General features: G+C 43.5%; 1 protein-coding gene across 1 annotated transcript in view; it reads right to left on the minus strand.

The window, feature by feature from the left end:
• LOC121874159 (dynein axonemal intermediate chain 1-like) overlaps nucleotides 1-14,820 on the minus strand; it is a 112,998-nt gene that overhangs the window by 68,970 nt on the left and 29,208 nt on the right. Inside the window, exon 5 of the mRNA XM_042378141.1 lies at nucleotides 14,357-14,498. Coding sequence (XP_042234075.1) covers nucleotides 14,357-14,498 — 142 coding nt within the window. The remainder of the gene's footprint in view (nucleotides 1-14,356; nucleotides 14,499-14,820) is intronic.

The following is a 14,820-nucleotide window of genomic DNA, read 5'->3' on the forward strand; positions in this document are numbered from 1 at the left end:
TAAATGAAATATGAGGGGCATAGTTATTTCAGTTAATATAATAGTAATTTTGAATTATATTTGTATTGCACAGTAACTATACATTTTGTTGTGATTATTACGAAAGTACTTGTAAACATTTAAAGTGTCGAGGATGGAGCAGAAGCTTCTCCCCAAATTTGCAGATGAAGTGATGGTGATGATCAGAGAGAGGGTCAGTGTGTTGAGCGCCTTCTGATATGTGGAGTAGGAAGGGGAGAGAATAATGGTGTACGCCCACTTCTGTACTTTTTCTAGGTGTTTCCGTTGTGTGGCTATTAGGGAGGAAGACAAGGCAGGGAAGCATAGGTAAGCTTGGGAAGTATAAATGTTGAGTAAGCACTGAGGAGCTCGGGCGAGGGAGCTCCGAGTGACTTAAGACGGCGGAGGAGGTGAAGACAAACACTGCAGTATTTGACAATTGCATTGACGTTGTTTTCCAGGTTAGTTTGTTATCTATAGTGACGCCGAGGAGCTTAGTGAAGCACACAACCTGGAGTGTGTTGGGACCTAAAGTGATGAAGGGAGGTGGGACAAGGTCACAGGAGAGGTTGATGTGCATAACCATGGTCTTGGTATGGTTGATGGATACATGGTTGTTGGTGGCCCAATTTTGGAGACAATATATTCTGGAAGGCGCTGTAGTCGGGAGCCAAGTTGTTCACGCTGCCCCAATGGTGAAGTCGTCGACTCATTCCCAACGAGCGGGAGTTTCTCTCAGGGCATCATTGATAAGGATGAATAAGTCGAACGGTCCCATCTTGGTGCCTTGAAGGACACCTCAAGTGATTGACTGAAAGGTGGAGACAGCCCCTCAGAAGTATGTAAGCCATGGTATAAGACTTCTCCGAAACCCTAGGTCGATAGATTTGTTGATGATTAAATTGTGGGCGAATAGGCCAAATGCCTTGGTAAAGTCATTGAAGGCGACAGCCACAGACGTCTTTCAATTTTTCAAATGGCGGTATATACAGTCGAGAAAGCTGACAAGACAATGAGTGGTGGTGAAAGTTTTCACATTGACAAATTGCTGAGAATCTATGACATCTGGAATATCAGCATAAGCCCAGTCAAAAAGAAACTTTCACAGATTAAGCTGGGTATTGGGGGTGATGGCAATGGGTCGTATCTCATTTCAGGATTGTGGGTTCGTTGACTTGGGCACTGGTGACATATATAAGGTCTTCCGGTCTGCTGGGCATCTTTCTTGGCTGAAGGAAGCATTGATGATGGAGCAGAGGGGTTTAGCTACATGTAGTTCCGGGGAGAACTCCTTGTAGAGTTTCATCAGTAAGTCAATGGGGGTGGTGGAGTGCTTTAACTTCAGTTTGTCCTAACGTCTTGTTACTTAAAATTCTTCCATTAAGGTTGTTAGATAGCTCAGCTGCATCACCATCAGTGAGGTGGTTTAGGAAGGGGATGGATCTTATTGTCTAGTCCACATAGTTCTTTAAGCTTCCCAAACCATTGACTGTTGTTGGTCTGCTTCAGGTATTGCAGCTTGGTTGGGTAGTAAGACTTCTTTGCAGCGCGCATTTCACGGATGACTTGGTTGCGAAGGAACCTGTAGCGGTTGTTTTCATTGAGATAAAATGTGCTGTTCTCTGCTGCATAAGAATTTTGATCCGAGGTGTGATCCAGGGCAGGTCAGTTGGGTGTGATCTGGCGGACTTCTCAGGGAAGAAGTGGTGGTGAGCTTCCGTGGTGGTGTTGGTATAATTTATCCATTTGGTGTCCACGTCAACCACACTAAGCACTTCAGTCCAGGGATGGTGAACTATCCACTGCCCGAATATAAGCATTGCAGAGTCAGTAATCGGTCTGTAGGCTTTGATGTAAAGGCTGGAGGCCAAAACACTAACAGGTGTGTACTACACCCGATAGGAAGCAGTGGCTGATTCCTCTAAGTCAGTTAAGATAAAGTTAAGGTGTTTTGACCGTGTATAGGCAAGTTGTGATAGTAGTAGCTGTTCCTCAATATCAGTGGTGTCAATTTCATTAGAATTATCACTTAGTACTAGCTAGGCACACAGGTACCTAACGCTGAGGTGATCTGAAGGGTAATGAGGTGATTGGTAAGGGCGTCTCTGGTGGATGAGTGAGACGGGTGGTATACCACACAGTGCATCCACATTAGCTTGCTAAAACATCCATGCACGACGGCTGTAGTTCATCTTAAGAGAAGAGGGCATATGTACGGAGGTGGAGGAAGTGTTGATATCCCTCAATATGGCAAGTTTCAGGGACAATTTGCCACACCTCACAGATGGCAACGACGTTAGCAGTAACTGACCTATCTGTGGTGGGCAACTCGCCAAATTTGATGGTGAGGGAGGTAACGCTGGAGAGTAATAAGGAGGAGAAAATGTACAATATTTTGGGAACTTCAGTGTATTAGTATGGTCTGTCAGGAGTAGGGTTCCTGGGTGTCTACTGGAGGAGATGGTCCGGATGGGCTCCTGTATATAACGTCCTTGTCTATGACTACGAGATTAAATATGTTCGGTGATCTATAACATAATACCACTGCTGTGTGTGTGTGTGTGTGTGTGTGTGTGTGTGTGTGTGTGTGTGTGTGTGTGTGTGTGTGTGTTTGAAACACAAAAATTTGCAGATCAGCACAAAATGTGCAAATATTTCAAATCCCCCAAAACATTTTATAGACCAATCACTCGTGTGGCAGTCTCCTTCCTCTCATCCAACGGTAACTCCATACCGGAACACCGATGTGGCTGTCCTGACTACCTAGCAGGTCCCTCAGCATCTACAGTAGAGCTGACCCATCTCAGCTATCCTTCATCCCTGGATGAGGTAGCTACTACCATCAAACAGATGAAAAATAACAAAGCCTGAGGGCCTGATGGAATCCCAGCCGAGGTGTACAAAGCAGGAAGACCTGTGCTTACCAGCCGTCTCCACTTTCTCCTGAAGAATATATGGGAAAAGGAGGAAATCCCCCAAGCTCTTAAAGACGCCTCCATCGTCAATATATATAAAAACAAGGGAGACCGGAACGATGCTGCGGGTCTTGTATCGGTCTCTTTAGTCACTTCAAAACTCACTCACCTAGGTCACATCCCTAATAACTCATATCATTGTATCATAGCTGGATGATCGTCATACTCGATTCCGAGTGACAGCAAAGTAGTAGTAGTAGTAGTAGTATGTGTGTTTGTGTGTGTGTGTGTGTGTGTGTGTGTGTGTGTGCACACAGGGTAGTGTAGTGCACTTAGTGTGGCAGCATTATATTAGTGTTAAAGTGCAGGCACTGATTGCTTCCTCTTGCTTTTAGCTACCGCCGCTGGCTAGCCCTCATGGCGAAAAGGGAAGCAGCCTTGTGTAAGTCTTCCCCTGCCAGTACACAGTCTCATCACCATCAAGACTCCTGGTGTGCCTCTTCATGGCAACACATGGTAACAGGGTGCCTCGCTGCCCCATGCTAAACCAGCAGGGGCAGTGGGCTCAAATGGGATGGCACATGGGCCCACTGGCATGTGGTGCCTACCAAGCACTGCCTTGCTGCCTTGAGGATTAACCTTTGTAGGTATAAGGCTACAGGAGTAAATGCCAAACAAAAAATCCTGTGGCGGAGGCCCGCATCAGGCACACATGGTTATAGAGCTCCAGTAAGACCACAACGACAGAATAGGCAGAAGAGGTGACAAACATGGGAACCCAATGACTAGACCGGCAGAAAACGGCAATGCATTGCTGGACGGGCTGCTAACACGAGACCCAACAAACTGGGCTATCGGCTGTCCATTGCAACTCTCCCTCTCCCCAGTCGTTGCATCTTCCTGCACCACTGTATCTGGAAAAGGGAGAGCCAAGATGTGTGGGCGCAGTTTGCACTCCTGTCTCTCCACATAAATCACCGCCATCATCCAGCTTATAATACTCTTCATTATCATCAAAACTCCTATACCCCCAAAAGTTCTATGGCGACGGACGAGTGGCGACGGGGACGGGCAGAGATGACTGCCAGGGGTGTTTGGTCGCAATTCTGCACATCGCCGGCATAAATAAGATGGTTGCTTATGCACTTGAATCTAGGCAGCAGTGCAATCTGGTCTTATCTGTACGAGTGAGCAGCCCTTTCCAGAAGCCACTATGCTCACCCCACATGGGTAGGGGGCTAGAAAGCGTACCCTAAACATACCCTTCCATAAACAAGCAACCTCTATGGGCAACTGCACCCAGTAAGGTCATTCTAATGTGGTCGAAAACATAATTATAACCACAGATCAAAGCAAAAACAAACTATACAACCTTTTATGGTCGCTGCATGGAATGTCAAGACCATTTTGGATTCTGGCACAAATGAGCGTCCCGAAAGAAGAACCGCACACGTGGCAAGAGTGCTGTCTAGAAATAGCATCGACATAGCAACCACTACTGAGTCTTGACTCCCAGACAGGGTCGACTCACAGAACTGGGGTCCGACTATACCTTATGCTGCAGAGAGAAACAGCATTTATGGATCTGGCTTTGCCATTCGCCAATCCATCCTACATAGGGTAACTGAAATGCATCTTGGGATAAATGAGCGCTACATGATGCTTCGAGCCTCACGGGATCACTTACGTCATGCCTTCTTCATCAATGCATTACCCCCTAACACTGGATGAAGAGGAGGACATCAAGGAGGCCTTTATCCCGATCTTGATTGTGCTAATTTCTATCCCAGAGAAGATAAGTTTGTGCCCTTAAGTGACTTTAAGGCCAGAGTTGGTAGAGATGTTGACATATGACAGGGATAGGGAGAAACGGAGTAGGCAAGAGTAATCCCAACGGCCTCCTCCTCCTCCTCAACAAGTGTGCTGAACACAACAGTCTTTAGGCAGTCCGACAATTTTAAGGGTTCTTGGCAACATGCACAATCCAAACATTGGCATCTCATTGACTACATCACTGTCAGAGAAAGAGATCGCCGAAATGTCCTCATCACTCGAGCCATGTGTGGCTCAGACCACTCCAATACAGATCATCGGCTTGTAAGATCCAAACTCTCCCTTCCCGTCGCCTCAAAACGGCGAAGGCAACAAGCCTCCAGAAGAGGTTTTAATAGCAAGCGTCTGGAGATTCCAGTTGTAGCACATGCTTTCAGAGAGAAGCTCGAGGATAGGCTGATGAACAACTAGACAACAAAGAACCCAAATCCGAGTCCCGAATTGGGTATCCTCGAAACTGTTATGACAAAAACCCACAGAGAGACCCTCGTCCAAATACACCAGGACTGGTTTAAAGGAAAGGACCCAGAAATCAACGTACTGACTGGCAGAAAAACCATCAATCTCAGACCAAAGCTGATACCTTCCGCAAGAAGCAAGCAGCGGCCCAACATGTGAAGCAGAAAACGCTTGTAGATCAACACAAGATGGGCGAATTTTTCAATTCCACTAAAACATTTTATGGCCCAATCACTCACGGCGCGGCCCCCCTCGGCTCAGCCAACGGTAACTCCCCAATTAAAGACAAAGAAGGCATCCTTCAGTGTTAGAAAAAGCACTACTATTTTCAGCTTAACCGAAACACCAATATGGTTGTCCTGGGTGCCCAGGAGGTCGCTCAGCACCCAAAGCTGACCCACCTCAGCCATATTCCATCCCTGGATGAAATAGCTACTGTCATCAGACAGATGGAAAATAACAAATCTGAAGTACTTGAAGGAATCCCAGCCGAGGTATATTAAGTAAGAGGACCTCATCTTACCAGCCGTGTCCACTCTCTCCAGAAGAATTATGGGAGAAGGGGAAAATTCCTCAAGCTCTCAGGGCCGAGTTCAAAACGGTGATTTGAACTCGGCTCAGGTCTGCGAATCTAAATTCCTCGATCCGAGATTTCCTGCAGTGGATTACCCATATTCAGAACACCGACTTGAACCCTGGATCGGGTAATCTGTTGTACTATCTTCAATTACGAGCAAGAATCGAACACTGAAATTCCATACTATCACGTTTCAGTTACACCATTACGACAGCCACTCAACATCGAGAGTATTGTTTCAAAGATTATGGCGGCAACTGTGACCCCACGAGTTTTTACAGAGGAGGAGAAATCTCTCCTTGCACACCACAAGTTACTTTTATTACTATAATTACAATCAAATTGTAATCAAATTATAATGATTTATGGTACTGTGTTACAACGTGGTTGTGTTGTTGTATGATAACAAAGAAATTCATAGAGGAAGAACAATTACATACACATTGTAGATATAATCCGGGACAGGTGTTAATGTTCATAACCAAAGTGAGATGAATCAATGCAGGGCGTAATAACCTGGCTAGTTCGGTTAGGTTAGGTTTCTTTTTCTTCTTTATATCCCACATTTTCCTTATTAGTAACGTTAAGAAAGGACTTTCCTTTATTAATACATTAACATCAAAATACACTCAGCATTTATTCAATTATATTGAAAATACATCATAATAGCTTTCCTACAAAAACTCTCAAAATAAAGAAGCATCAGCGTCCTTTACATTTACCCGCTTGATCGTCATGGACCCTCAACACTAAATTGTTGTGACACATTACCATAACTCATTCACTAACCAGAATCTTTCTTACCCGGAAACTATTCGTTGCGAAGAATCTGAAAACAATCATCAGCTGATGAATAGGAGGTAGAGGTGAACCATAGCCAACAGGTCTGCCAAGTAGATGCTCCATAACAGAAAATATCAAGGAAGTCTCCCTTGCTTTACCGATATCGTTGTTTAAATTGTGTCATCATAAAATTTGATAGGATTCTGCCCATCTACCACCAGTCTTTTCTCTACAAAATTTTCAATTTGATGATACCGCCAAGCACCGCTCTCTGTCAAAATTCATGTTGACTTGCTTGAAGGAAGGACAGCCAAACCTGCCTCCAGGATGGATTAACGCGAGGATAGACAATTTTGATCTCAAACCCGGTTTGAATCTTTGTGTTGGCTCAAGCCAGCGTTCTGAATACCAACAATCTTCAATCTTCGCTCGATCCGTGGTTTAACCTTCAATCGGGAGACCGGTCAGACTGTGGTAACTACCGCTGGATCTTGCTACTGTCCGTAGCTGGCAAGATTATCGCCTGAGTCCTCCTAAACAGATTTCTTCCCAAGGTGGAAAATTTCATTCCTGACTCTCAATGTGGCTTTAGACTATCACGTGGCACTACTGGCATGATCTTTGCTGCTCGCCAGATACAGGAAAAGTGCAGAAAACAGCGTCGTGACCTGTCAAGTCCCGGATGAAAGTTCTCGCTACAGTCAAAGTGGGTGGTGTAAATTCCACCAACCCTTACTGGACGACGGGTTCGCTGTTCAGCCATTGCCTCCCTCCCTCCTCCCTACACACACACACACACGCAAACAAGCACCCTAGCAGTTCAACAGTAAAGACGAGAGAACGATGTCACAGTTTTGTTAATAAATTCGACACAATAAGTTACACCATTATCAGATAATCATGACATAGTGCAGAGTGTGTTTTGGTGGCTGGGGTTCACAACAATATCATAATCCTCCAAGCTGTATTGTCCCTCAGAATGGTGGCCAGAAAACTAAGCATTAATGTGAGGAATAATATGGTTAATAAGAGACTGTTATCACCCTCCGTGATAATGGTCTCATCATGGGGTCTACTGCAGGTAACCTTGGCCTGATCCCTACAATGGATGACATGATGGGACTATGGCTCAGTCATGAGCGACACATTTAATATATAAGTGTGTCACAACAAAAAGTTTTTTTGGTTCTGAATTAATCATGAAATAATTACAAATAGTAAAATTCTAAGTACATAAAAAAAATGAGGGGATATTGCGTAGAGTCAGGACTATAACTAATGTAGTTGCAATACTGTACAAGATAACTTGGATTTAGGCGTCTCGGCCCGCACTCTCAGACGGCGGCTTCCTGAAGGGGACACACTACCGGACACCCGCCAAAAAATAATAGTTGACGGAGCAACCTCGTGCCAATAGGCTACTGTACTCCCAACAACATGTGGAGGAAGATCTGTATTTCTGGGGATGGATATCTTCACTGACGAGAAAACCTTGTCCTTCACTTCACGCAAGATTCAATGCTGGAGGAGGAATGATACCAGGTAAGATATACTACCTTACCACATTGTTTGGAGCATTACGGACTTCAACATAAAGTAGCCTAGGTATTGAATTGAATTAGAAATTTAGTAATGAACAATGCAGTTATGGCTAAAATGTTGTATGTTTTCGCAGGTAGACTATACTGAAGCCGCCTCAATAATAATAGGGAGAAGCGCACAGCAGCTATGTCCTGTGCTATGTGCAGGGCTGGGTATGTCTCCATGGCGGGGAGGACCTAACCCACATCCAAGGATGGTTCACCGCATCCAAATATATGGAACTGTATTTCAGTGGGCCAATTGTGTTAGTTCACGGCAGATGTCCCATACACACAGCTCGTATTATCCAACGATGATTTGTGGACAATCCCAACCTGGACTCCTTGACTGGCCCAGTAAGGGCTGCAACATGAACCCCAATGGTAGTATGGGCAAACACGGACAACTCCTGGGAACCAGCAGGAGAGGACACCAGAACAACTTAGGTAACTCACGCAGGAGCAGTGGGAAATGTTCTGGGCCATCCCCCGACTTGTTTATAACCATATATCCAATATACCTGAAAGATTGCCACTGACAAGGATGAGTGAATGGAGAGGGTATTGAGAAACTCGAAATTTATATTAAATTTGTATTATGAGGTGCGAGTTGCACAGTCTCATTTATTACAACAACTGGCAATGAACCTCAACTAAAACCTGGGGTGCTGCTGCTGCTCTATGAGGCGAGAGTCTGTGTAACTCAGTTTGACAGCCAATGTATATAGGAGCGCCATCCCATGTTGGGGGCGTAAATAAAGACCTAAAAACTAATATTTGTATTAATTGATTTATTTTTACGTATAATAAAGTAATGCCTTGCCCATGATATATAGCATCACTACCGTAGAGCATTAAGAATGATGTAAAAAAAGAAACTAAGAGAATATTAATTTTATATTCAAATGAGATAAAAAAAACTGACGAGGAAACTTGGCTGCCAATTACACTATATCAGTATTAATGAAACACATGTAAAACATAAGAACATAAGGAGTCTGCAATAGGCCGGTTGGCTTGTGCATGGCAGCTCCTGTCGAGAGTTACTACCACTCTCTATCATCCATGAATCTATCTAGCCTCCCTTTGAAACTTTCCAGAGTTCCCGCACTTACTACAAAGTTGCTAAGCTTGTTCCACTCGTCCACCACCCTATTTGTGAACCAGTTTCTTCCTATCTCCCTCCTAAACCTAAACTTATCCAACTTGAATCCGTTGCTCCGAGTCCTATCCTGCTCGGATATTATAAGAACTTTATCTATATCCCCTTTATTGATTCTTTTCACCCACTTAAATACTTCTATCATATCTCCTCGCACTCTTCGTCTTTCTAGGGAATGCAAGTTAAGTTTCTTTAACCTATCCTGATATGGAAGGTTTCTAAGTCCCTGAATCATTTTTGTCATTCTTCGCTGCACCGACTCTAGTGAATTTATATCTTCTATAATAGGGGCACCAGAACTGAACCGCATAATCGAGGTGCGGCCTGACTAGCGCAAGATATAGTTGCAATAAGACCTCTGCACTCTTATTACTTACACTTCTAGATATAAAACCCAATACTCTGTTTGCCTTATTTCGAACATTAACGCACTGTTTTCTAGGCCGTAGGTCCGGGCTTACAAGTACCCCTCGGTCTCTTTCACAAGTCGACTTCTCTAGGTTGATGTTGTTCAGGCTGTATACATTGACAGTATTTGTTCTTCCAATATTAAGTACGCTGCACTTGCTGGTGTTGAATTTCATTTGACATTTTTCAGACCACCACTGCAGTTTATTTAGATCCTCCTGTAATGCATTTGCATCCTGCCCTGAATTAATCTGCCCCCCTATTTTGGTGTCATCCGCAAACTTGCTTATGTCACTGCTGATCCCAGTATCTAGATCGTTTATGTAGATTATGAACACGAGTGGGCCTAGTACTGACCCCTGGGGAACCCCACTGGTTACACGACCCCACTCAGATTTAACACCATCTACGCTGACCCTCTGCGTTCTATCGGTAAGCCATGATTTTATCCAATTTAAAACTTTCCCCTCGATACCATGAGTCTTAATTTTTCTCAGAAGCCTCTGATGCGGTACTCTGTCAAATGCTTTGCTAAAGTCTAAGTAAATAACATCGTAATTTTCGTCATTATCTACTACCTCGAAGACTTTCCTAAAAAATGTCAGCAGATTTTTTAGACAAGATTTTCCCTTTGTAAACCCATGTTGAGAGTCGTAGATTAATTTGCTTTTCTCTAAATGCGATCGGATGTTATCTGCTATAATTGATTCAAGAAATTTCCCCACTACTGACGTCAAACTGATCGGCCGGTAATTTGACGCTGATGCTCTGTCTCCCTCTTTGAATATGGGTACTACATTTGCCTGTTTCCACAAGTCTGGCACAACTCCGGTGTCTAATGATTTTGTAAATAAGTTTACGAGAGGTCCGCTAATCTGTTCCCTACACTCTTTCAAGACTCGAGAGAAAATTTCATCCGGCCCTGGGGATTTTGTCTTCTTTAGTTTATTTATCTTCTTAAGAACATCCTCTTTTCTGATAGTGATATTCTTTAATTTCTCTTCTTCCTTTCCCTTAAATATCAGTTCCACCTCTGGAATTTCATCGGGAATTTCCTCTGTGAAAACTGATAAGAAGTAGCTGTTCAATGCTTTGCTTATTTCTTCACTGCCATTTATCACTTCTCCCCTCCCTGACTTTTAAGGCCCAACTTTGTCCTTGACCTTTGTCCTATATACCTGGAAAAATCCCTTGGGATTCGCCTTGGATTCTCTTGCTATTTTGATTTCATAGTCTCTCTTTGCTTTCCTTACATTTTTCTTAACATTCCTAGATAGTTCATTATACCTGTTTCTGAGCTGCTCCTCCCTCCCTTTAATTTCTTATATATTCCTTTCTTTATTCCTATGTCATGTTTAATGTAATGAGACAAAATCTCACATGAAGAGGTAAGTTAGGAGCTTATAGTAGTAGAGTATTATAGCGAGAGGAAATGGTAGCGTGTCTCGAGGGTGTGATGTCAACACTGTATATTAACACAGGCACAGTACAAGTGTAGTATATAAAACACCAATGCGTGTTACAGCTTTATTTTACTAGTTCAATAGGGGGGATTAATAGGGGGGTTCGTACACAATTTATGATAGACTATGGTATTCTCGTATAACCTAACCTCACAATTAGAATGGGCACTTCACTAAGTCGATCGTTGGGGAGGTTCGGGATCACTGCACTTCCACAGACTACACAGCCAGCACTTACTGTTACACGTGGAGTTGACAGCACTTTGTCGATGGACCCGGGTTGAGACTTCGGCACACTTAATGGCGGTCTTCTCTCGAGCGGGACTCGGGGACCTGGTAGCTGGCCCTTCCTGGTTACAGACACTCTCTCTCGTGAGAGGAGCTCCAGCCCCTATATATTAGTCGAGCCGGGGGGTGACCTCTCCTACTGAACTGGGTGTGTCTTGACCGGGTTGTCGGGTCAACAGGAGTGCTGGCTAATTAGCGGGTCCTTGAATTACTAAGGTCATGACGCCGGGTAGAGCTGATCGAGTGGTGGTGAGAATTCTGGTTCCCTAGTGTCAGGTCTGGGCGGCTGTGTGCAGGTGCCGTCCTGCCCAGGTGTCTTGGTTAGGTGCGGTTTGTAGGTCACCCGGCTAACTCACGTCATTAGCGGACGAAGTCAAGTCCCTAGGGTCGACCTGAGGTGTGTCAATCCGGGATGTGATGGTGCCACGAGGTCTGTAGTGCTTGCTGTTACATGTGACATAATTCCAGGCTGTAAGCTTTGGTCTGACAAACAATCATTACATTAAGTTTTCTTAACATACAACAGGTGGAAGTAAAAACTATATGTTAAAACTCAGTATGATAAAACACAATTGATAATTCTTCAACATAAAGGTGCCAATTGATATAAAACACAAATAAAATTTAATTATTCGTTTATTTATTTACGGGAAAACTAGCTCACCAGTGAGGCGCCCTCCTCACACTACCACCTGACCATCCTCATCACTGCTCCCCACAACCTCCTCACACTACCACCTGACCATCCTCGTCACTGCTCCCCACTGTAGGTTATGTATATAAGCTACTGTGCCGAGTAGCAACCCTGTACATAAGCTACTGTGCCGAGTAGCATTTATATATATTATCACGTGGCAACACTGCACGTGTTATGTGGCAACATTGCCCCGAGGCTGCCATATGGCAAGGAGCCTCAGTCTGACTGCGTGAGCTGTGCTTGGCACATGCTGGTCACCGCTTGTATTTCTCTCATCCACAATAAACGAACTCAGTGTTACCCAGTGTTTCCCTAGCCATCACTGCATTCTTCAGGGCACACTAGTAACCATCACCCACAACCTCCTCACACTACCACCTGACCATCCTCATCACTGCTCCCCACAATAAATGCATGTTTCCTCATTTCATGGTCATTATTCTCAAATAAAGGAATAAAATTTTCCTCTTCATAATCATCCAAAACGCTCTGTACTTTACTGGGGGTGAGGAGAGGGTACGGCCTGGTCACTGAACACAGCAACGCGCACGGCTCAAGCAGGTCTATCTAAGCCTGACTCTTCCTTCATGTTTCCACTTTGTCACTAATAACAGTTACTGACCACCTGATTTTTCAAAAAGGACTGAAAAAAAATTAATTCAGTAAGTCATTCGTCTGGCAGTCACTTTGATGCTTGAGACTCTGGGTTCTGAAGCGTGGAGGTGACCTCACTGGGCACATAAAATCAACCTCCTCTAACTTTTATTTTTTATTTGTTTTCGCTGACCAGTGAGGTGGCTGGCGGTCACCTCCCCGTGCCCTCAAGTGTTGTGTCAATCTCTAATATAAAAAAACAACAGAAAAACGAAATAACATAGAAGTTAAGGAAAATACACGAGCGCGCACACACACACTTACCAGTCTTAAGGTTGGTATAATGTAGAAGTCAGGCAGTGCTTAACCAAATGACAAAAAAAGATACACGAAGCGTAATGTTGGACACGAAGGAGCAAATTTATTCTCTTTTCCTTATTATGTTAAATATTAATAATAGTCAGCCATGTGTAAGCAGGCAGACGGAAATTTTCCATACATGAACGACATCTGTTGGTTGGAAGCCAAACTTCGTTTCGGCCTTTATTCTCCGTTCCTTGACTTACAACTAACTGTAATGAATTGTGGTGAGCAGTCAACCATTGCTATGGTGGACTAAGTCTAAACTCATTTGTCGGCAACTGTACAGTCAGCCAAAGATGCACCGACCCCACCCTGGGTCTCGTGCTCCCAATTTTACCTGGCAACACTTGGTAAAGGAAGGCTGTATGTAAAGGTGATTGTGATTGGTGGATCTGTTTTCGGCTGTATCACTGTCAGGATAAATATTAAACAAACCAAAGGTAGAATTATTATTATAATAAACTGTTCATTGTTATTTAAGGTCATGAAAAGTTTCCAAATGTTCTTATATTTGCTAAAATAATGAAGAAAATTTGATGTGAGAATCTTGTGGCAGCTGTAGTTGTAGTTGAGTTACTAATTCATTAATACAATTTTCTTCATTATTTAAGCTAATATATAAACATTTGGAAACTTTTCATGACCTTAAATAACAATGAACAGTTTATTATTATAATAATTCTACATTTGGTTTGTTTAATATTTATCCTGACAGTGACACAGCCGAAAACAGATCCACCAATCACAATCACCTTTACATACAGCCTTCCTTTACCAAGTATTGCCAGGTATAATTGGGAGCACGAGACCCAGGGTGGGGTCGGTGCATCTTTGGCTGACTGTACAGTTGCCCTCAGATATAGTTCCACCCGTCGTCTGTGGCCTCTCCGAACATGTGGTAATGTCGGAATCATAAACGAACTTTCTTTACAGATATTACAGCTATCATAATTATCATTTACCACAAATATAGAGTAAAAATATTACCGAAAAAATATAATGTTGGCCACATGTTGGGAAAGATGACTGAGGGATTAAGCACTATACATTGGTTTTTGTATTAGCAGGTGTAAGACTTTGCAAATGCAATTTTATAAACAATGTATACCACCACGTTAAAAATTACAATACAAACATATATTATCTAACATGTGTGTGTATAAAAGAACTAAGTTTTATGACTTGATGCTCAGTATACAGAACAAACTTTGCTAATCACCTCTGTTATTCTCACCTTGTGAAATATCATCGTAGATGTTTTGATTGACCATCCTCTCAATGATCCTGGCGGCCAGGGGTAGCCCCGGTAAGTTAAGGTACTCCCTAACAAACGTCTCACGGGGCTGTGGACTCGGCAGCACGATGGGATCCAACGTCTCCGGAAAAAAGTGTTTCCTCATTAGCAACAATGTGAAGGTACTGTAATGCGGAGGGCAAACTGACAGAGTTTCTTAAATCAGTGTCAGAATAGTGGAGTTTATATTACATCACTCACAGTCAGGTCTCTTAAGCTACACATAACTTATACACCAGTCACAGTCAGGGCCACTTAAGTTCTTTCTGTTCATCTACGAATCAAGAACTAGCCTCTCCACGTCCCAGGTCTGCCCGTGACCAAGGTCGTCCTACATCACAGATAATTCCAACAATCACATTCGAAGGATAATTTGTACCCAAGTGGATAACAAAGATCATTAG

This window comes from Homarus americanus, unplaced genomic scaffold (assembly GCF_018991925.1).
Source record: "Homarus americanus isolate GMGI-L3 unplaced genomic scaffold, GMGI_Hamer_2.0 scaffold55640, whole genome shotgun sequence".
Taxonomy (NCBI): domain Eukaryota; kingdom Metazoa; phylum Arthropoda; class Malacostraca; order Decapoda; family Nephropidae; genus Homarus; species Homarus americanus.